The sequence below is a fragment of the Podarcis erhardii genome (assembly GCF_964252035.2).
Source record: "Podarcis erhardii genome assembly, chromosome: 9".
Lineage (NCBI taxonomy): Eukaryota > Metazoa > Chordata > Lepidosauria > Squamata > Lacertidae > Podarcis > Podarcis erhardii.
Window position 1 is genome coordinate 28,513,067 of NC_138512.1, and position 22,963 is coordinate 28,536,029.

Here is a 22,963-nt window from a genome sequence, read left to right on the forward strand (position 1 = left end):
GATTTCTTGCTGCTGTCCCCCCACCCCCCAAAAAAGCAGTTAGGGGCATGGAGCCCAAAAGCATAGCTTTGGGGGTACCACGTGACATCACAACCTCCCAAAAGCAAATTTTTTTTGGGGGGGGGGGAATCACACAGCAGAATTGTGCAAGATCATGGCAACCAAAATGATCACCATTCTCTCATGGTAGGAAACAGAATGTCCCTGTGGGATATGCTGTACTTTTCATTAACAGAGCATTTGGGATGGCAAATTAATGAAAATTTTGTGAGAGATTTCAACCTGGTACTGAAATTCCAAGCCATGTTTTTCAAAGGTGTTGCATATGTGTTTCATTTTTAAGACAAGGCCCTTTAAACTGTTCATTCCAGTGACATTGCCCATATTACCCTTATCTGACATTTACATAATTCCAATTTTAAAATCTGAATCCCATTTCTGTAGATTTGATTTTTACCAGCTTGATTAATAGCAGTCTCAAGAGTGACATTAGTTGCTGCCTGCTCAGGTTCTTAATATTTAAGGAGTATTTTCCCCAACATTCACTCATACGTCTGCTGTTTGTGAAAGTCTTGACAGCTAGTATTATATTGTAATTATATGTCTGATTTGGGAGTCTATGAACATTTTCCTTTCCTTGACTGCTGCAGTTCTGATTCATAGCTTTGTTTGCTTTTGGAGGGATCAACACAGAGAAGGAATTAGACATTTACTAATCAGGGAAGGAGCTTCTGGTGGAGTTGGAATTATGTGTCAACTCTTCCAGCCACACGGAGAGTTCAAAAATACTACTATCATTCCTTGAACGCTAGCTGTATAGGAATAAAATTAGAGCTGCAGAATAACTGCTCTCCATGGGGAGAATTATAATGGCATCCAAGCATGTCTTTGGCATATTGGGCACCTTTCAAGTTTCATTTACACCTTGTTTTTGTGCAAAGATTGGCCTAATTCCTTACACACCTTCCAAGAAATAATGGTATTCCTTTGGTCAATGCTAGTTTGACAAGTTCAGCAAGCTAACCTCTCAGCTGTCATAAAAATAACAAACAATTTAATTAAATGCCATTTTAATAGATTGCTGTATTATATAGTCCTCTGTATTGACATGTCTGAGTTTGGCATCGTCTAGAGAGGGAGGTATTTTCTTACCTACGCTATTAACACACCCCAACTTGCACTCTAATAATAGTTTTCCTGCACCACTGCCAGCACACCATATCACTTACACCCTTAACTTGCCAATAGCTCTGGTAATGGAGGGAAATAAGCGTGGTACAAAGCCAGTCAGAAATAGTTACTATATTCAACAAAGATATTAATGCTTGTTTATCACAGTATTGTGGCAGCATTTGTCAGTTTGCAAGCCCCCCTCCACAGAGGCTGGCCCCTCTCACTGTCCTCGGAGCTTGCATACCGGTAACCTCCTCTGGCTGACATCCAGACAGACCAGGGAGATTTTGATAGGCGACATTTTCCCAAGCGTGGGGAAATGCACATCCCCTCCTCCTGCTTCTTCCCTAGCAGGGAAAAGGAGACAGACAGAAACGTCTATTTTACATCCTTTTATTTCTGTCTACAGCACTAGAGAAAAACAAGTCCTTTCAGTTCAATTATTCTAGCAGGTCTGACAAACTTCCTGTACATGCGCACATGGAAGGTTTCAAATTACACTCTTCACAGAGACTTTTCCAGCCTGTGAACTTCCTGGGAAATTCTTCTTTCCCACAGATAGGCACATCATGTGATGTCAACAATCTGGCTGTCTGCAGCTGTGATGTTTCCATATACTGACAGCATTCACATGGCAATTTATTCCATTTTCCTGACATTTCCTTAACTTTTATTTTGTCCATTATATTTGAGCTTTCTCATGACATAAAAGCCACTTCCAGAAAACTAATCAGTTGTGATGAAGTAGAGTGCAAGTTTGGTGCTTATTTCTGTGTTACTTCTAACCAAGAAAAAAAATTGTTTGCACACACACCCCTACTTAATCTGGAAAAGCATGGGATATTTGTGTGGCAATTTCCCCACCTTTTTCAGGGCTTCACCTCACAGTCGCTCATGTGACAAGCCAAGCAGCTGCAAATGTGCAGAACATGGGATGAAAATGAAAGCAAAAGAGTAGTGAAAATAGTAAACTAGAAATGACTCATTAAACAATAGTATATTCAGAAAGTACCCTAACTGCCTCCAGAACAACTTGATGGGAATAATTGCTATGATGAATCTGGAGTGGATTCAGAAATACAGTGTAATATCCCACTGTGCATAGGGCGGGGGAGGGGGCTGAGTACAAACCAAGACTTGATTGGACAACAAGATTGGAGAACAAAATGAATCTAGCAGGTCCTAACCGGGGGGGGGGGGGGGAATGACCTGTGCTCTAGAAACCAATCAGTTCTGAAAAGCAAATTAAAAACCCAATGTGCCTTCCATAGAGCAATTCAAAGAAATCGCAAGAAATATTTTTGGCTTCCCCACCAAACATCACAAGCTCCACAAAATCATAGTAGAAGTTTGTCCATATGGGTAAACAGGACTCCAAAAAATGAGTGTAAACATGATCCAAAAAATGAGTGACAAGGTGATACATACATCAAGAGCCAAGAAATGAGCAAAAATGTTACCCGTGGCTAAGAGGCAAAAAAGACTATAAATGTAGCCCATGAAACAAGCCTTTGAAAAGAGAGCAAAAATGTGACCCACAGGTCAGAGCCCCAAAATCAGTGAAAACGTGACAGGCAGGAATCATAACCTGTGAGTCAGGACTCCAAAAAATGACTGAGAAACATAGCATAAAAGTCAGGATTCAGAAAAATGAGTGGAATCATGACCCAAAGTTCAGGAGCCAAAAAAAAATATATGAGTGAACCAATTGACCTGAAGGTTAGGAGAACAAAAAATGAGTGAAAAGGTAACCCTCCATTATAGAGCTGAAAATTAAGCGAAGAGCTGACTCAAGGGTCAGGAGGGGGGGATGAGTGAAAATGCAACCCCATGGGTCAACAACCAAAAATGTGACCTTGGGTCAGTAGTCAAAAAATGGGCAAAACCTTCATGTGCAGTTATGGAGTGAAAATGACCCCCCCCCCAAAGTACCTGACGGGTCAGTAGCCCCAAAATTAGAGATAATGTGAACTGTAGGTAAGGACTCCAAAATTAGACTGAAAATGGGGCTTGTGGCCTGGGTCTTGAAAAATGTGTGAAGATGTAACTTGCAGGTCAGAACTCAAAAAAATGAGCAAAGAAGTGGCATTTAGTCACGATTCAAAAAATGAGCATGACATTGATGTGCAGTAAAGGAGCTGAAAAATTAGAAGGAACCAAAGGTCAGCAGAAGTTTGCACTCATTTTTCAGAGTCCTGATTTGCAGGTCACCATTGTGCTCACCTTTGGGAGACCTGGCCCACAGGTCACATTTTTCCTTATTTTTCGGAGTCCTGATGCACAGGTCATGTTTTTGCTCCCTTTTTGGACTACTGGCTCTGGCTAGCTGCACAAGGAAGTGCTACGTCCTTTTCTGAGTGAACACTCCAGATTTGCCAAGATTGTCTCCAATTTCTCAAAGTCCAACAGAGGTTCTCCTTTTCAGAAGCCCTATCTATATTTTACAAACATGTGAAGGCATTCTTGAGGGTCATCAGGACAGCCTTGCTCCTAGATACAAATGTGCACGCTAGCTATGCTCCTGGGCAATGTGTGCCTGGTATCAGTTTGAAGCAGGCCTGCATATGTATGTAAGGACAGGAAGCGTCGTCAATCAGTCAGGGGCCCAAAACCCTTTCAGGTTGGGGGAGCCCTACACACACATAGGCACTCTGCAAACTGATGCCAATCATACACCAGCAGGAGTGGAACAGTACTTGCTCACTCGCCATTGAGAGCCTCTTCACACATCTGTAATGAGTCCTCCACTGGTGATTAATTCTCAAATATGTAAAGACTTCTCATACTTGATGAGGAGAAGGTGGAGGGTGTTGCCTTGGTAGTAGCAGGAGTGGAAATTGTAGGGAAAAAAGGCTATAGTACTACAGTGTTAAAGGTATAACAATAGTTTAATGTTGTGAATTAGGCCAAATCTCTAAACTTTGTGTTTAAAAGATCACATTTGCCATACAAAATGTTTTATATTTTCAAATTATAGAGTTCTCTCCATAATTAATTTGTCCTTTCCAAGCAGTGGAAGTGGAAGAGAAAGGAAAAACGCTTATTAGCAACCTCTTAAGTGGATGAATCTATGGTGACAAAATGCTCTAGCATCACCTCATCTGCCAGCTGTGGGGAAAATGAGATGCAATTAAGAACATTAATCACAGCTCTGGAAAAGGGTCTCTCTTCATAATGCACACTGCTCTTGCAGATGTGCATCTGCTGGTTACAATATTTCCCCACAAGACGCTGCATATGAAGCTTGCAAAGTGTTCCACACCTTTAAAAATAAACACCCCACTAACATCACCAAGGCAAGGAGGGTGGGTGTTTTCTCTATTCCGTCTCTATAATAAAAATGTAAAGATGACATTGCACAGCCCACGGTGGAGGATTTGCATTGCCTCATCATAATCCTGGATTTGCATGAAGTCGGGAAGGAGCGTAGAAGAGCAAAAGAGAAGGCAGGTTTCACAGTAGCAATGACCGTGGCATGGGAGCAAGAAGGGAGGAACACAGAGAGGGGAAAGTGGTGGTCGAGGAGTGCATTATGATTCTGTGGCCAGGTCTATAGCTTTTAAAAGTCGAAATAGTTTCTAAAATGCCCTATCATTATTTTCTGAAATCTCCCACATTTCATAATGCCTGTGGCTGCATACACACCTTTCATTTGCCTTCAAAGCATATGGCTTTCCCCAAAGAATGCTGGGAAGTACAGATTATCCCTCACAGAGCTACAGTTCCCAGCACCCTCAACAAACTACATCATTGGTGGAAGTCCTATGTTTTAAAGGTGCTTTAAATGTATAGTGTGTGTGCTGTCTCTGTCTCAAAAACAGAGGAATGTGAGGCTTAAACTTATGAATGCAGTAAATTTTGAGAAAGACTGTTACTACCCATACTGTTTAATTGCACTCTTTCCACATGAAGAAAAGGGTTCATGCAGCTGTTTCAGCAATTTTTGTGCCAAAAGAAAATTGCTCAAAAGACATTTTAATGACTTTTAAGATTTGATCTCTCTTAAAGAAAATATCTTTTGATGGCAAGGAAAGGTAAGCTTCTTTATTGGGAGAGAAACTTTGTAGAGTTATGCTTGCCAAAACTCACTGAAATTTTTCATGCTTAGGTGTGGACAATATCCACGTAGGATATGACCCATTAGAACAGTGGGACATGCATTTGTCAAGCAGTGATTGGCTCAAGTACATTCATTCCCCTTTGTAATTTGAATACACATCAGTCAGTTTCAATATGAGCACCAGGGTGAAAGGCATTTGCCACTTTGGGGTTATTATTTTTATTGCATGCAACAGGTGAAATGAGTTCGGTCTTTGTTTCAACCCTGCTAACTAGCCTTTTCAAAAACCACAAGGTCACAGAACCTCTCAGAGATTTCTCAGAGAATTGCAGAGCTTCTTGTCTGACATCATCTTCTGTCGTCTTCCTTAAGTTTAGGTCACTGGATATTTTTTTATGAGGTTTTTTCATGAATCCAGTCTACAAACTCAGTCACATTAGTGTAAACTCCCGGTTGACCTGGACGAGCGCATCCCTCACCCCAGCTGGTAATACCAACCAAATACCAGGTTCTCTGATGTTCACATGAGAGAGGACCACCTGAATCTCCCTAGAGAGAGAGAGATAAGAAACACATATATTGTCAGTATTTTGGCCATGTGAGAGTCCTGGTCTTGAATGGGACATCCAAATTAACAACTGCAATAGCAGCTCTTTTCCTGAGTAGAAACAAACCGCAACAGGGGCGGAAACATATTCTTCATTAGAGTAGCGTCACCAGAACTCAAAAATCATCCGTTCATAATCTGTTTAAATGTAAAATGGTGGTAAATCTCAAATGCATTACAAGCGCTGATCTCAATCCAATGAACTTTAATATTTTTGCAATTCAAACCAAGGGTAAATAAGAGTTAATTTATGTGTGGTCTGCAGAATTGGCATTAACTAAGCACCCAAACCCATGTCATTTCTTCACATGTTCATTGTTTGATGCTACCTTTAATTTTTCAAAGGAAATGAAAATGACCTTCTTGCCAGGCAAAGGCACATGGAATGATTTTACTTTGACCCTTAAGTCAGTGCCAGCAAGTCTGCTCACTGCACCATATGTGTAATGGAGCCTTTTTGTCCCGGCTCATCTACAGAGAACAATATAAATCAGGACCCACCATATTTAATAGTTACACTGATTTCCTGAAAAGTGGGACAGAAATGGCCGGTTCCACTTACACTGCTACAAGCCAAAGCAGATCTTAAAGATTAGATTTCTCAAGTCATAAATTAGCTTGAAAAGTAAATGGAGAGAGAATACATGGTGCAGACTGGCACATGCTTATTTCTTTAACTATTCCCAGGGAACCATGGGAGCTGTAGTAGGAGAGACAGCAAGGGATTTCTAGCAGGATTCTCATCACCTTCATTCACCAAACTACAATTCCCAGGATACGTTGGCAATTAAACTGGTCAACATTTGTAAATTACGTCAATCCTAAGTAACACAAAGGAGGCTGTTACCTTACAAGCATCCCTGCCACCTTCTCTGTAGCCAGCACACATCATCTTGTCAGTTATCCTGTGTTCTTGGTATCGTGACTGGCATTCTAAATTGGATATTAGGGGGATGCGGACTTTTTGCAGGGTATCTTGTATCTCACCTACAGTGTTACAAATGATGGAAACAGGACACAAAGCAGGAAGGGGAGAGAGATGTCAACAATGTTGCCAATTCCTCCTAGCTCAGTAATTTCCAGAGTGTGTGTCGGGACTCACTAAATTGTCACAAGAAACCAGAAGCTCCCAGGAGTCTGAAATATCCAGCCACCCATTATGTAGGCTGTCTGCTTTATCTGTACACATGCAGAGAATGATCGTAGATCAAGGATGCTGCATTGGCAGATGGTTGCCTTAGATGACCTTTGAGGTCCCTTCCATATCTATGATTCTATGCACTGCTCTGGCGTGCTTCTTTTCATGCAACTTCCACTGGTTACAGAACTGCCCAGCCTGCACATCACTGGTGTGACTCCTTTGGGGAAATCAATTTGAAAACACTAAGTGCATCATTTCTAATATCAAATTAAGGTCCCACATATATTACACATTTAAAAGATTTATATATTTGTAGGCAGTGCAAAATTGAAAGCTTCTAGATTGTGTGTCAGGGCAATTGCTACCCTATAGGTCACAGGAAACCCTCCCCTCCAGAGCATGTGGATTTTTCCCTGGCATGACTTCATCTTTTCTGGATTCAACATGATCATTTCCAAAGATAAGTATTTCACATTTCTTAGTTTTATTTTTTCAATACCTCTCTCTTTTGTGTAACCCCATCCAGTCACCCAGCAGTTGGTGAATTCTGTATTCATTCTGTCTTCAGATGGTAAGCATATAGGTTGCTGTAAAGCTGAATTTCCATTTAAAGGAAAAGTAGATAGTTAAATGTGGAGGAAAGAGAATTCATTTAAAACTTCATCGCATTCCTGTAAGAACGCCAATCATAATTTTTACTTGGTTGGAACAATAGCTGGTTAAAAGCTACTGCAGACAAGTTACTTTAGCTTAAGATTTTGCAGTAAACTTAAAAGTTTCACGTACCACTGAAGTTCATTGGCTTGTCCAGTTTCATTAAAGCAATGTCATATCCTGTCTCTGAATACTCATACTTAGGGTGGACAATAATCTCTTGAACTCTGAAGAAGGGGGTATCTTCATTTATTTCTGACTGCTTCAAAATGCCCGCATAAACACGCCAAACATCTGTTACCAGAAGGCTAAGCAGAGAAACAATTTTAAAAGATCAGGCTTATTTAAAGCTTTGAATATGAGGCTGTTTTCCATTGATTTAGAGAGGCTAACCTAAGATCCCTGCCACACAGAAATCCAGCTATTTCTTTGTGTTTTAAAGCACTGTATTGTATTGCATTCTTTTCATTTCTATTCTTGTAGCAGCTAATTCTCCCCCAATACTCTTTGTGCTTTTTTTTTTTTTTTTTTGGTGCCTCATAACATCTGGAGCCATTTATAACATGCCCATGCCTTTCTTGAAGCCTCAGTAGTCTTTCCCTTCTTCTCATAACACATAAGAGCATGGCAGCACATAGCTCTGCTGGATCAGCCCAAGGATCCATCTAATCTAATCTTTATAGTGGGGTAGCAGAGCTGAAAATACCGTATTTTTTGCTCTATAAGACTCACTTTTCCCCTCCTAAAAAGTAAGGGGAAATGTGTGTGCGTCTTATGGAGGAAATGCAGGCTGCACAGCTATCCCAGAAGCCAGAACAGCAAGAGGGATTGCTGCTTTCACTGTGCAGCGATCCCTCTTAATGTTCTGGCTTCTGAGATTCAGAATATATTTTTTTTCTTCTTTTCCTCCTCCAAAAACTAGGTGTGTCTTGTGGTCTGGTGCATCTAATAGAGTGAAAAATATGGTAATGCCTATATATTTCACATCTGGTAACCAATGCACCTATGGAAGTGCATACTCAATGCTGACCAAACTAAGCCTCCTAGAGCACAATATACACCAGGTAGGTTAGTTTGGTCAGAATTAAGTATACACTTCAAGAGTTAACACTAAATATCAAGGGTCAGCAAACTTTTTCAGCAGGGGGCTGGTCCACTGTCCCTCAGACCTTGTGGGCAGCCGGACTACTTTTTTGGAGGGGAAACGAATTCCAATGCCCCACAACTAACCCAGAGATGCATTTTAAAATAAAAGAACACATTCTACTCAAGTAAAAACACGCTGATTCCCAGACCGTCTGTGGGCCAGATTTAGAAGGCAATGGGCCGGATCCGGTCCCTGGGCCTTAGTTTGCCTACCCATGCTAATTAGATTACTTCTGGTAAATAAGACACCATAGCTGCTAGAGGACCATGTGTCCCAGATTTTTTAGACTTGTCTACCCATGCACTATCTGAAACCAAAGGGGTGCATTGGTTGCCAGGAGTGATTACCCCCCCCAGCCCTCCTACCCTACTATTAAGATTTCCCACTAGCAGTCCAGTAATTTCATGTACAGTCATCTCTCTAGTGAGATAGACAGTTTTCACCAATACTGCAGGGCAGGGATGGTCCAAGATATTTTGCCACCTGAGGCAAACTATAGAATGATGCTCCACTGTCATGTTTTACTCCTATAAAAAGAGGGTTTTATCTCACATGCATTCAAGCTCATGGGAAGAAAAGGCAAGCCTACTGTGCATGCACTTACTTTGCTTGTTCATTTGCAGTTTAGGAGAAGGTGCCACCAGCTCCACACATCCATAGCCAAAAATACCCTCACAGTTTACTAACGTAAGTGCAACACCCCACACAATGGTGAGAGAGGGAGACCAAGCAAGCAAGCACAAGAGCAAGGCTAACACACACAAAGGGAAACAGTTCACCTCACTCCTTGCATCCTGGATTAATGGGGAGGCACTCACTCACTCAAACTACAGGAGAGCAGGACTAACGGCAGAAAGTGGGGAAAGCCACTCATTCCCACTTTTTCTGGAACAAGCAGCCAGAGAGCAGTGGGAGTGCAGGGCAGCGACTCCATGCCATTCAGCGGGTGAGGAAGGAGGAGGAAGGAGGCTGGAGGCAAAGGTAGAGGCTCAGACAAAAGCGCCACCTCAGCTGGCTTGGAGGAAGCCAGGTGGGGGGGGGCAGGGAAGGAGGGCAGGCAGCATTGCGAGGGGTTCGCGAGGCATTGCTAGGGGTGCGCAATGGCCAACCACTGCATGGACACTCTATGGCCTCAGCTGTTTCTAGACTTGCTGCTGCTGTTGCTACCACCCATTCCTGGGTCTCTTCACATGGTTTTCCCCAGGCATCAGATGCCTGCAGAATTTAGCACAGAGCCGCTATTTGTGGGAAATGTGCTTTGTTGCTAGGCCACCAGTGCTACTGAGAAACATCAAGCATAGCATGAGGGGGCATCCATTAGCATAATGGGACTTCTCCATCCTCCCCTCACAAACATGCGTGCAGCAAACCTACTCCAGGAGGTTGGGGAACCTTCCGGAACAGATGGAGGGGTGGAAGGGAGAAATCAGAAGTCCCACTGGACTAGAGGAGTTCTTCTTGCATTGGACATAACTGGATCTCACCAACTGTTTTCAAGGCTCATCCCTTGCAACTTAGAAACATTTAAACAATTCGGTTTTGCTTACTTCACAGAGGTTTTACTCACTCTTCTGTACAATGGGCTGCTGTCACTATCCATTGGTCACTGATGATTGCACCACCACATAGATGACTCTGAAGAGATAACTTTGCATGCAAACTGACTTGCCAGGGCCATTCTCCAGAAGACGAATTTGTTCCTCCAACAATCCGTCCCATTGTCACAGATTGCTTCACACATTCTAAGAAAATACTTGAATCTCAACAATGTTTTTCTAGCACAAATAGTTTTTACCTCATAGTTTTTGTTTATTGCAACAGATCACATAGGTTGATTAAAATTATAAAACTTTGAAGTTTTTTTAAATAAATTTAATGATTTTTTAAAAAAATAAAAACTTTCTTTTATGCCCTCTCTCAAGAACTATATGTGGGCTTTTACCACAATAGGCATGCAAGTTCAGTTACACTGAGGCAAATGAATTGACCCAAACCTCCCAATGGTCTTCTAGAATTTTGTCACTACTATATTTCATCACTGATACTCTGAATTAAGATTATCCAAACTCCTAACGATTCTAGTTCTCCTTGTATCCACTAGATGCAATCTTGTGTATTTCTCAGGCCTTTGTGGGATACATTATTAAGACAAAAGGACTCTGTGGCCTGTAACTTACAGGCAGAAGACCAATTCAATCCACCATGGAGTCCTTTCCCTTGTTTTCAAAGTCAAACTGGATGTGACTTTAGGAAATCAAATGCTAACCAGACATGACTTGGGACAGCCAGTCACTGACATCCTGATGCTTTCATTTTAACCAAACAGCAGGTGTGGGACTGTCCCTTCCCACAAGGATTGGAGCAGTAGTGCAAAAACAGAGGAGTGTTTAGTTCTTTCCCTGTTTTGTTTTTCACCAATCCAAACTTAAACAAAGCTGTTGTCAACTCCAGTAAGGAAAGTGATACATTTTCGAAGGTGGCATGGAACTCATGATATCTAACCATTCTCAGTCTCCCTCACCAAACAGTAAGCTTCCCTATCAGAGCTAAGAGTTAAATGAAGAAACTGTAAAGGGTGAAATTTCTACTCCAGTGCAGGTATTCTCAATCAAGTTCACATATATTAGTGAAAATAAGTTATGAACGTGCATTGTGTTAGGAAAACTGCTTGCAAAAAAAAATGTGCATTTGAATCAAAACTGAATGCAAAATTCATATATTAAGAGAAATGTCACCTAAATGTTGATGAATTTCTATGAGGGGTTATAAATAAATAAGTGGCAAAACTGCTTTGGAAATGTGAAGAGCTAAATTTCAAAACGGAAAAATAAGAAACTAAGAGAAATGGAAATTGAAAGATTTGTCCAAGCACAAATTAAGCTCTAAGAGGCCTTTTCTCTGCAATCCCTTTTAAGAAGAAGAGTAAACACAAACCAGCAAACAGAAGCTGATGGGCACTTGATAGCTAGACAGAACTACCCCAGAAATGTTTGTACAGAAATGTTTGTGCAGAATGACCACAGAAGGTTCAGGGACATGAGCAGCATTTTGAACAGACAGACTCTGGTACATTAAACAGAGGAAGTATGCTTTACAAAGTTAGAAGAGATATCAGGGTATCTATCAAAAGTTGTTAATTCTGGATTATAGGCAGCTTTTGTTCCTGAACTGGGCCACACAGTCTGTTTATATAGCCTTAGGTTATTCTATATTGCTGTATATAAACTTACAGCAGAGCCTTGCAGATTAGAGACCTCAGAGGAGACAATATTGGGCAGATGAACAAAAATTCGTAGTGTTATAGACTTGGTTGTCTCATTGGTTACTTCAGTTGGCACCAAACAGGAATTATTATGTTATGCTTACCTGTCAAATTTGCTCATATGATAAACTATTGTGTGTCAGCCATCTGTTATAATGAAATACTAAGCACTACTGCATGAAAGCCCTTGTCAAATACTATTGCATGTCAGCTTGCAAATACCATTAATTACTGATATTTCAAATATAATAGGAGGCCAAGAAGGTGTAGCAAATTTCAATAAATATTCAACAATCATTAAAGCAACAAAACAATATATGGGGAATAGTGAATATACAATAACGGAGAAGATAATTTTAAGGCGACATTTTGAAAGCAAATCTGTTTTGCCTCTGGTGAGCACCCAATAACTATGCAATGTGCCTAGACTAAAATTTAATTAATTAACTGGGAACTTTAATGGCTCTTATATAGGACAAAACCTTCAATGAAGCACATAAGAGGCCTGATGGAACATACCAAAGATATCCCAAGAGAAGTGGCTGGCAGGGTGGAATAGTGCTGCGCTGCTATCATCCCAACAGCAGTGCTGTCAAAATTTAGCTGGATGGTGTGGGGGGTAGGGCAGGGTGGCAGCAAGGCTGGGTGTGCATGAGCACACTGGCAGATGTGCTTGATTGGTTCCACCAGAGCACCCACACAGGTCTGCCTCAGCACTACCCTCAGCACCATTCTGGTAAGCAGCAGCCATGCCACTGCAACACTTTGCCACCAGGCCGCCTGCCCCTGCTAACCCGTCTAGCATCTAGACACCCGTCTAGCTTCCACAGCCAGCCAGCCAGCCAGATGCTTTAAGAAGCCCACATACAGAAACGTTAACCACATACTTCCAACTTTGACTCACCAAGTCTGTCTTTAACCTGACACAATCTTAAAGAATAGCCAGAAACCTTTCCCGTCTCAGTCACAATTTTATTTGGTGCCCCATCGGCAGTCATTCTTAGGTAGCATTTACATTTGCTATCAAGAAAAGAAAGGAAGGTGCATTCAACTTTTGAATATTGCTCAGCAAGGAAAAGTTTATGGGTAAATCTTAATATTGTGGGATGTTCGTTTGTTGATTTATTTCAGAAACTTACCCTTCTCGGTTGCACAATGTTGGGTCTGAATCGTATGTAAAAAACTGGCAGCGGACCGTGTCTGTGCAAAGTTGTTGGCATTCCTTGCTTCCTTTGACATAGGCTGCCTTCACTTGCTCCCCCAGAAAGTTTAAATTGTTGTGAGCCATAACATGACAGGCTGCCATTTTGTTTGTAACCATTGCAAACAAAATAAAATAAAAACAGTGCGTTATCATGATAAGGGCAAGGAATTCATCAATCATGAAATTGTTTTGTGGACAGCATAACTTATGCATTACCTGGTGTAGCTGTCCGGCAGCTTAGGAGACTGAAACCTGACTTAACTCGTCTTTCTACAAAACTCTCCGGTGTGCCATTTATTGATTTCATCATTTGGCAAGTAAATCTAAAGCCAAAACACAAACACAAACTCATCAGTGATAGTATTGATTGCATACTGAAAGTGCTTCTAGGCCTCTTCAGCTGCATTCTGAATACATCATATCCTCTGATTCTGTAAACCAGGGTTTCCCAAACATGGGTTTCCAGCTGTTTTTGTACTACAATTCCCATCATCCCCAGCTAACACAGTCAGAGGTCAGGAATGATGGGAATTGTAGTGCTCAACAATCAGGTGAGTGGAGAAACAGGAGGCAGGCTGCCACATGCACACACCCCAGATATTCATTGACTCATCCACAAGGGCTAAGGATAAATATTTCAAACAGATTGTTACAATTTTAAACATGTTATTAGGAAGCATGATGTCTTCAGACTACTTGATAGTAATACTCACTTTGGGTGTTTTACATCTCCATCACTATCATAAAAGGTAAAGAATAAGCAGACTGGGTTGTAAGTGCAAATTGTTCTGCATACAAAGGCATCAGGTGTCAGAACTCTTGCAACCGTAACACCAAAAAATTCCTCCTGAAAAATGTCCATCCGACACTCTGCACAGAAAATGAATGTGTATAGTCAAACACATCCATGAAATCAAGAAATACACACACATATAATATCACTTTGGTCTGAGAGTTATGGAGTCAAATTCTCCAGAATTTGTGTATTGTGACACTGTTTGACCCTTCATTCCCTGAATCCATATTCTCAACTCAGCAACAAAGCTCATTCAATGGCTTGTGCAAGTCACTATCTCTTAGCATAACTACTTCACAAGATTGTTGTGAGAATAAATTAGCAAAACAGGATAAGATTTGACTATGTTGTAACTCAAATATGTTATTGGCACAATGGATAATAACCTTTACTATAACCATTCTTTTTCATAGTCACATCCACGTCATCATCTTGTGCGTGTCAGAGCCCTGCAATATTTGGGTCTCAAACTGGTGCCCTCCCAATATTGTTGGACTACAACTCCCATCATCTATGACCATTGGCCATGTTGGTTGAGGCTGATGAAAGCTTGAGCCCAGCAACATCTAGAGGTCACCAGGTTGAAAATGGCTGCTGTATGGAATATATATTTATTTACACCTATGGCATTGTATCAAAACACCCTAAAATATACTCTCCCTACTGTTTTCTTTTAATATATACATATTTATTTACCTGTATCGGCACCTTGACATGCCTTTAATGAGAATCCTGACATAACGCCACTTAGATACCTTATACTGGTTGGTGTTCCCTTGGCACTATACTTCAAGTAGCATTTATTGCTGAATGAGAAAGGAGATTTAAACTGTTAGCATGAAATAGGAACCCAGTCAAAGGAAAGGAAATAATTGTCTAGCCTCAGATTGATTGTTTTCCAAATTTGTTGCCTTCCTCTATGTCAGGCATAGGGACCCTTTTTCAGCCTGAGGGCCATGTCCCCTCAAGAACAAACTTTAGGGGTCTGCATGCCAATGGTGGGTGGGACCAGAGAAAAGGGCATTTGACGCAATTGATGTGACTCTTACCTTTGTACAATCAGCTACATTCCAACCAAACAAAAAAAAATTCTACACAGAGAGACACAGACACATCTCTCAGTCCTCAGTCCAGACAAACAAGAGGCATAGTTCAGGGATATAGTCTAGTCAGGAAAAAACAGGCCAGGAAGCTGTAGAATGAAGCCAGGAGGGGCATGGTCAAGGGAGAGGGGCAAGCCCTGAGGAGAGCGCCAGATAGAGAGACCTGCATTAAAGAAGCAAAATCCAGATAGTTGTATGTTTTGTTTGGTTAAATGCTTTACTAAAGGAAATGATCTAGAACCTGATCCATCTCCTGAAGTGTGGAAAATAGAGGGCAACTTTTAAAAAGACCAAAGCAGGTACTAATTTTGATTGTGTGCTTCTGGATTTTAATTCTTATTAGAATAGCAATCCACAAGCATCATCCCATTAATCACAGTGACTGTGCTCTGAAGGTAGATAGGTATCAGAATAATGCTGCTATAAAATATTTCAGCATGTGAAGTCACTAATAATGCTATATTCATATGCATTCTGTTTGAAAAATGATTGCAATAGAATGTTGATATATGTGCATCACCAGCATAAAGGTAAAGATAAAGGTACCCCTGCCCGTACGGGCCAGTCGTGTCCGACTCTAGGGTTGCGTGCTCATCTCGCTCAAGAGGCCGTGAGCCGGCGCCATCCGAAGACACTTCCGGGTCACGTGGCCAGCATGATGAAGCTGCAGCTGGCGAGCCAGCACCAGCGCAGCACACGGAAACGCCGTTTACCTTCCCACTATAAAGCGGTACCTATTTATCTACTTGCACTTAAGGGTGATTTCAAACTGCTAGGTGGGCAGGAGCTGGGACCAAACAACGGGAGCTCACCCCGCCGCAGGGATTTGAACCACCGACCATACGATTGGCAAGTCCTAGGCGCTGAGGATTTACCCACAGCGCCACCCGCGTTCCTATACCAGCATACTGCTTGTCATTTTTAAGGAAATAAAAGAAATAGAGATAAATAAATGTACAAAATAAATGTATGAGGGTTCATTGCTAAGTTTTGAACAAGGAGGAGAAAAAGCACAAGGACTTGCCATTTTCTGTAAGGTATCTTGCAAACCGATTTGAGCAAGATTTTTTTTTTCATTTCATTAAGATTAGTGAGTAATGCAATTCCACTGCAAACAATCTGTATTTGACTCCCAAAGTGCTGGGTCATTAGCACATTTAAATCCACAGCAGAGAATACTGAAACTGACTGTTCTGAAATAGATTAATTCAGCTTGTGCTATTGCAGACAATTTAATACCATTTTATGACAACAGAAAGTACTGTTAGCTACTGCAAGAAGGATGGATTTAGGCAGCAAACACTACTGCTAATGCAATCCTATGCATGTCTACCCAGTAGTAAGTCCAATTGAGGTCAAAGGGGCTTGTTCCCAGGTATATGGGTAGAGGATTGCAGCCTTAGGGTCTATCCACCATGAGCCAAAGACCATTACTAATTTATATAATCTCAACATGGCCAGCACAATTTTATAAAAACTGGCAAAAATACATGATCTGTACAGGAGAGCTTGGGGGATTTTGAGCAGATATCTAAACTCTGAGTGCAGAAATGTGAGAATTGTCTTTAAATACTTCCTTTCATTGAAGCATGGAAATTTTCTGGTTCATTGTGTTTTATCTGGATTGAATAGTATGCCATTCTCTGGTGTAGGCCATTGATCATAGCTTGTTAAGGAGCAACAAACCCACAACCCCTGGTTCCATTGGAACCTGAGAACTAATTCAAGTCATAGCAGTTTCAGAACCAACTTTAACTAGATGGGGGCAGAGGGCATGAATATTACAGCCTAATGACCACATTTATTACCCCAGAAGTAACATAAGAAACAGTATTTATACCCTCACACTAGTACAGGGACCTGAATCCAGGCCAAGGGCTGGCATAGCAGAAGGCTTTGATGCCATTATGTGGGGTGGGAAAATTTATGCAGCCTAAAGGCCACATTGCATGGTGGCCAAATGACAGGGGTGGGTAAGTAACAATTTGTTACCTTTAATTCTATGGGCAGATGATTGATCCTGGAGCAAACAGCCTGTGGTCCCTGTTTTCCTGCCTGGCAAAGGCATCAGAGTCATTGTAGTCCACTTGCCATATACAGAAAAACGAACTATCTGATCCATAGTACCGAGAAGTCCATTGGGTCCAATTAAAAAGCATATTGGCATTATTTACCGGAAATGTGCATCGTGAAATGAAGCTGTGGTGTATGTGAAAAAATGACAGTGATTCTCATTGGTGCATCTTTTTTGGCAGTGGTCATAGCTTTCTGCAGTGGTTATATTGTAGTTTTCTCCTCGCATATCCAACCCTTCATGGACTTCCTTGCTGCAAGCTGGAGAGGGGCAGAAGGACAACAGCAATCTGCAAATGCAGATGAACACCAATAGCAAGGCATCTAGAGGCATCTCTCTCTCCCAGCAACCAGGCATCAGTGCCATACCCCAAGGCCCACACTGCTCTGTTTCAGCAGTAAGCTTGAGAGGCAGAGGTCCAGACTTCAAGGGCAACTCCTAGATGCCAAGGGCCAATTCCAATGCATCACACCTTATAAAGCCCAGGACCCGGATCCAACTTCTTAGTTACATGGTCTTCTACTGAGCTGACAGCCTCTTCCCGCTAGATCTCAGAACTTGACAGCCTGGGAAGCAGATCCTACTCAGGCAGGGCAGCAATTCACATGTATAGCAGTAGTAGTAGTATTTCACAGTGGGATTTCCTTCTGAGTAAAGATGCATAGGAGCAGATCCTTATTTCCCCCACCCCACCAGGGGCCAAGGTTGAGAAGTAGGTGGTCCTAGCTATTTGTCAATCACATGATGTCTCATTGATGTCAAGATTTTGCTTGCATGGTTTGAAATCATACCATGAAAGCAAAGGCACGGTGCTTTGCAAGCCCATTCGTCTGGTCATTGGCTCTTGCATGGGCCAGTGCATAGTGCTTTGCAAGCCCAGGGATCAAATGATTGTTGACACTTACAGACCCCAGTGCACAGGACTTTGCAGGCACCACTGATTAGCTGACTGCCACTGCCTGAAAACTCCCTTTCAGCCAAGCCATGTCCCTACCTGCCCCATGTGTGACATCAGATATAGGGTACCAGGTGTAGGGCAGATGGGGAGGCCTGGAGGGGGGAATTGGGCCTTCAAGCTGGAGGTTCCCCACCACTGATGTACACAACACTGAGCTTGATGGCTCAATAGTCTGACTTGGTATAAGTCTGCTTCCTATGTCCCTTTGGCTGCTTTGTAGGGTCTCCAAACCAGCAGACCTTACCAGTGACTCCAGGGCATTGTTTCCGGGAATGTCCAGAGATTACCCCTTTGGTGGGTATCCTTGGCAACGCTTGAGTATCAGTCTCTTTCAGGAAGCATGCAAACCTGACATTAAGGAAAGGAGAAGAGAAATAGATTATAGAATCATAGAATCAAAGAATTGGAAAGGACCCCTTCATTTATAGCATGCATTTATTTTTCTTCCCCTTTATCTAGCTATTTATTTATAGTGTGGATTTCTGAACTATGCAAAAAGAAAAAAAGAAACCCCCTCCCTGGGTAAAAACAAACAAAATGAACCACCAACTGTCCCCTCCTAAAACTGTCCCCTGCCGTTGAAATTCAATTACACCCAGCTTGGGACAGGAGGTACCTGTCTTGTTCGAGTATATTATTTCATTTTATAATGTATACAAATCAGAAAGAGCAATTATAAAAGCAGACAAAGGATAATGTCACTTGTATATAGATGCCACTAAATGAATGAACAAATAAACAAACAAATCAGAGATGTAATGTGAATGTTACCTTCCAATATCGTTCACCCAGTCTCCTGGAAAGTAGGAAAATAATAGACACTTTGGGTGATACGTGCACACCATCTGGCAGTAGTCTGCATTGGGAGCATAAACCTTAGAGATATCTCCTCCTTGAAAATATGTGTTTTCGTAGATTTCAGACACACATTCTGAGGCACAAAAATGCAAAATGTTAGCGTATGTTCGTGGTACATAGTTGTTGCTGTTTTCCAAAGCAGGGGTAGATAGGCAGAAGATGGCTGATGTTAGGCTTCTAGTTGCTATTAAAAGCTTTTGCCATAGTCCTTTTTGCCATATTTTGCTTATTTCTGGTTGCATTTTATGTGTGTGTGTTTTAAAAACGAGTGAGGGTATTTTGCACATTTTGTGCATTTTCTGAGCTCATTTTCAAATTGCGTGGTTTGGAGAATGGCAAAATCCAGCGGACTGTTTTGTTACGTTTCTGTACAGTGGGTCAGGGAATGCAAACCGGTTTTGTCAGCAGCAAAGTGTGGAACAAATGAAATCCGCAAGCATCCCTACTTCAGCCACCCGGCCACTTTCAACCCCTGCACTTCAAGTTCTTTCCGTCCCATCGACCCTTTTCATTTATAAACCAGCTTTACGTTCATGAGTTCCTATGAAGAACACAGGAAGTTAAATACCATAGTCCCATTGAGCAAACAGAAACCCTTGCACCAATGGGATGCATCACACTGTTCTATTTTTAACACAACCCTATTTGTTAACCTCTACAAAACTACAGTTCCTGTTGCTCCTTTCTGAGTTTTTATATCAGGAAAAGTAGCCATGCCTTTATAGGTGGCCAGAGCAGGTGTAAGTAGACCATTATGTTATGGCTGGAGTAGATGGAATCTCATTGCGCCACCTCATTATTTATGAATTGTAACAAATCCCCATCCCCAATCAGCTCCAAGGCTAGCCCAAGACATTTTGCTGCCTGATACAAAGATAATATTTTTTTAAAAAATGGCACCCTCCTCTATTTCATGCACAAAGACCTACTGAACTGGCAGTTAAATTTTATTTCAATGCTGGCAACAGAACAGCATCTGCCCCCACAGTTGACAAGTTAACTTACTGGTGCGTACCCTCCAAGTGTCCAGACTTTCCTGGGGCATTCCTAGAATTGCCAAAACCATTCCAGCTTCTGATTTGATCCTGGAATGTCCCTTTTTCCTCTCCAGCACTGTCAGTGTTGGAAACTTTCCTAATCACAAAAGGCCTGTTTCTTTTTTTCTTTTTTAAGTAGAGGGCAATTGAGTGTTTTAATCTACTGTAATTGCTCAAACCTAAATTCGCCAGTACAGTGGTACCTCGGGTTACATACGCTTCAGATTACAGACTCCGCTAACCCAGAAATAGTACCTCAGGTTAAGGACTTTGCTTCAGCATGAGAACAGAAATCATGCTCTGGCCGTGCGGCAGCAGCGGGAGGCCCCATTAGCTAAAGTGGTGCTTCAGGTTAAGAACAGTTTCAGGTTAAGAACAAACCTCCGGAACGAATTAAGTACTTAACCCAAGGTACCACTGTATAAATTTAACACTGTCCAGCAAAATTGTGAGAGAGGCACCATTAGTCACCACTGAAACCCCCAGCTTCCTCTGGAAAAAAGCATTGGAGGATGCAAAATATTTTGAAATTTGGCTACCCTAGAATTAATAATTCAGAGTATTTGGATTTCCTCCAGTATTATTTGTTACATAAACTATTACCGTTCCACATTTTATTTTCTGAGCTTGGTCCAATGAAGTCATTTAGGTATATTTGTACAAATATTCACATACAAGAAGCATTCTAGAGGTACTTACTGCTAGAGACTGAAGAAATTAACAGAATGAAAGAACATGTTTGTGAAATCCATGCCATCCTAAAAAAATAAATGCAATAAAATATTCAATGCCCATTTTAAAAGTGTGCTATAAGGAGGGATTTCTCAAAGGCTCACATTTCCAAGGTCTCAGAAGGAGTTTAACCAAATGGGCATCAAAAGTTGTCATTAAGATTGCTCAGTAATTTCAAAAAGTATAGTGCTTTTATTATATAAAGATGAATAATTTTTGTTCCCATCTGTTTAAACTATCAGCTAAGATTTATTATAATGAGTTACTGCAGTTAGTGCTGTACTTTTATATCAGCCCATTGGTTGATTAAATACCGCAGCTTTAGTTAGATTTTTTTTTAAGCATGCGTCTAACATTAACAAAGCCTGATTTCTGGCAATTTTTAAACAATTTTTAATATATGTTGTAAGCTATCCAGACTGCCTAGGGAAACCCAGCCAGAGGTATGGGGTTTGTTTTTATTACTACTACTACTACTACTACTACTTTTGATTTGCTCCCAGCTATCTAATATAAGCCCTGCAGTAGATGTATATTTTATTTGAAAGCAATAAAGGAAATTCATTACCTGGAGATAGTTGCTGCACTTGTAACTTTTCTTTCTGAACAAATGCAATTTGCAGTACCCAAGAATGGGGTGGAGAGGGGGAAATGTACACGTTCCACTTGTGATAAGTTGTGATGCCTCTGCCAATGTTTATCTGCCTGTGATATTTACTTTTTAGGAAAGCTCACACAGTAAATACTGCTTCTGCCTTCTTGAAAGTGATTCTCAGCTGACGTAAGCTGACCGGTGACACCGGAGGGGTTTTTTTCTTTTCTGAGAAATGTCATTTTCTCTCATTTATATGAGCTAAGCCATCTGGTGTTTACAATGGGTACTACATTGCATTGGAGCAGGAACTGGCAAGCCACTCTAGTATCCCTGCCAAGAAAACTCCATGGACAAAGACAACAGGCATATGAGAGCCTGGAGTGCTCTGGTCCATGGGGTCACGAAGAGTCGGACACAACTAAACGGCTAAACAACTACTACATTGCATAGAAAAGGAATGCATCAAAATCTACAACATGGCTAGGGAAACTAAGGCCGGATCCGGCCCAATCACCTTCTAAATCCGGCCCGTGGATGGTCCGGGAATCAGCGTGTTTTTACATGAGTAGAATGTGTCCTTTTATTTAAAATGCATCTCTGGGTTATTTGTGGGGTATAGGAATTCGTTCATTTTTTTTCCCCAAAATATAGTCCGGCCCCCAACAAGTGGACAGTGGACCGGCCCCCCTGTTGAAAAAGTTTGCTGACCTACAAGAACATTCAATATACATTCCTCACATATCCTCCTAATGGCACTTGCCTCAGGCCTGCCAGTTTTGGCTCTCATGAAAGGGCAGCACAATTTCAATTATTTAATTTATTGTTGGGGGTGGTTTTGCCAGGAGAGGCACTTGTGGGATTTTCTGCCTAAAGTGCCGAAACAAGTAGGTCCACCTTCGGTTCTAGGTACCTTGACTTTTCTGTCAGGAAGCAGCAGGTCCTGATCCAGTCCACTGGCGGAGGAAGCGGAGTGCAGGGGGAGCGCACTGCCCGCGGCAGCGCGATCCTGGTGGGGTGCCATCGTGGCTGCCCCCCCGCCCGCGTTGTCCCCCCCTCCGCTCCCAGGACGCGCGCCACACACCTGCGGGTGGTGTATCACACCCCCAGGACTCATGTCATGCCCCTGCGGGCGACGCGCCATGCCCCCGGGACGTGCGCCAGCCCCGCCCCGCCTGCTCTCCACCCCCTGGTGCCAGAGCATAAAGCTCCACCACTGATCCAGTCCACAAGCACACACATGTGAGCATGCGCTCACACAGGAACATGTCCTGTTCTCTCCAGACTGATCAATACAGTGGCACCTCTGGTTGTGAATGGGATCCATTCCAGAGGCCCGTTCGCAACATGAAAAGAGTGCAACCCGCAGTGGCATGTCTGCGCACACGCGGGTTGCGATTCGCTGCTTCTGCGCATGCGTGTGACATTATTTTGCGCTTCTGCGCATGCACGAGTGAAGAAACCCGGAAGCAACCCTTTCCAGTACTTCCGGGTTGCCACAGGACATAACCTGAAAGAACATAACATGAAGCGAACGTAACATGAGATATGACTGTATTTATCTG

At 42.0% G+C, this 22,963-nt stretch overlaps 1 protein-coding gene across 1 annotated transcript; it reads right to left on the bottom strand.

The window, feature by feature from the left end:
• Nucleotides 1-5,436: 5,436 nt before the first annotated feature.
• Nucleotides 5,437-21,440, bottom strand: KLKB1 (kallikrein B1). Its single transcript, XM_081875795.1, has 15 exons — nucleotides 21,375-21,440; nucleotides 20,774-20,832; nucleotides 18,951-19,110; nucleotides 18,424-18,527; nucleotides 17,322-17,481; nucleotides 14,741-14,850; nucleotides 13,962-14,118; nucleotides 13,465-13,571; nucleotides 13,184-13,343; nucleotides 12,949-13,064; nucleotides 10,350-10,524; nucleotides 7,768-7,943; nucleotides 7,481-7,576; nucleotides 6,688-6,827; nucleotides 5,437-5,782 (listed from the first exon to the last, which is right to left on the bottom strand). Exons 2-15 carry the CDS (start codon nucleotides 20,829-20,831, stop codon nucleotides 5,627-5,629), a joined length of 1,875 nt encoding a protein of 624 aa, XP_081731921.1. The 5' UTR covers nucleotide 20,832; nucleotides 21,375-21,440; the 3' UTR covers nucleotides 5,437-5,626.
• Between the last annotated feature and the right edge of the window lie 1,523 nt (nucleotides 21,441-22,963).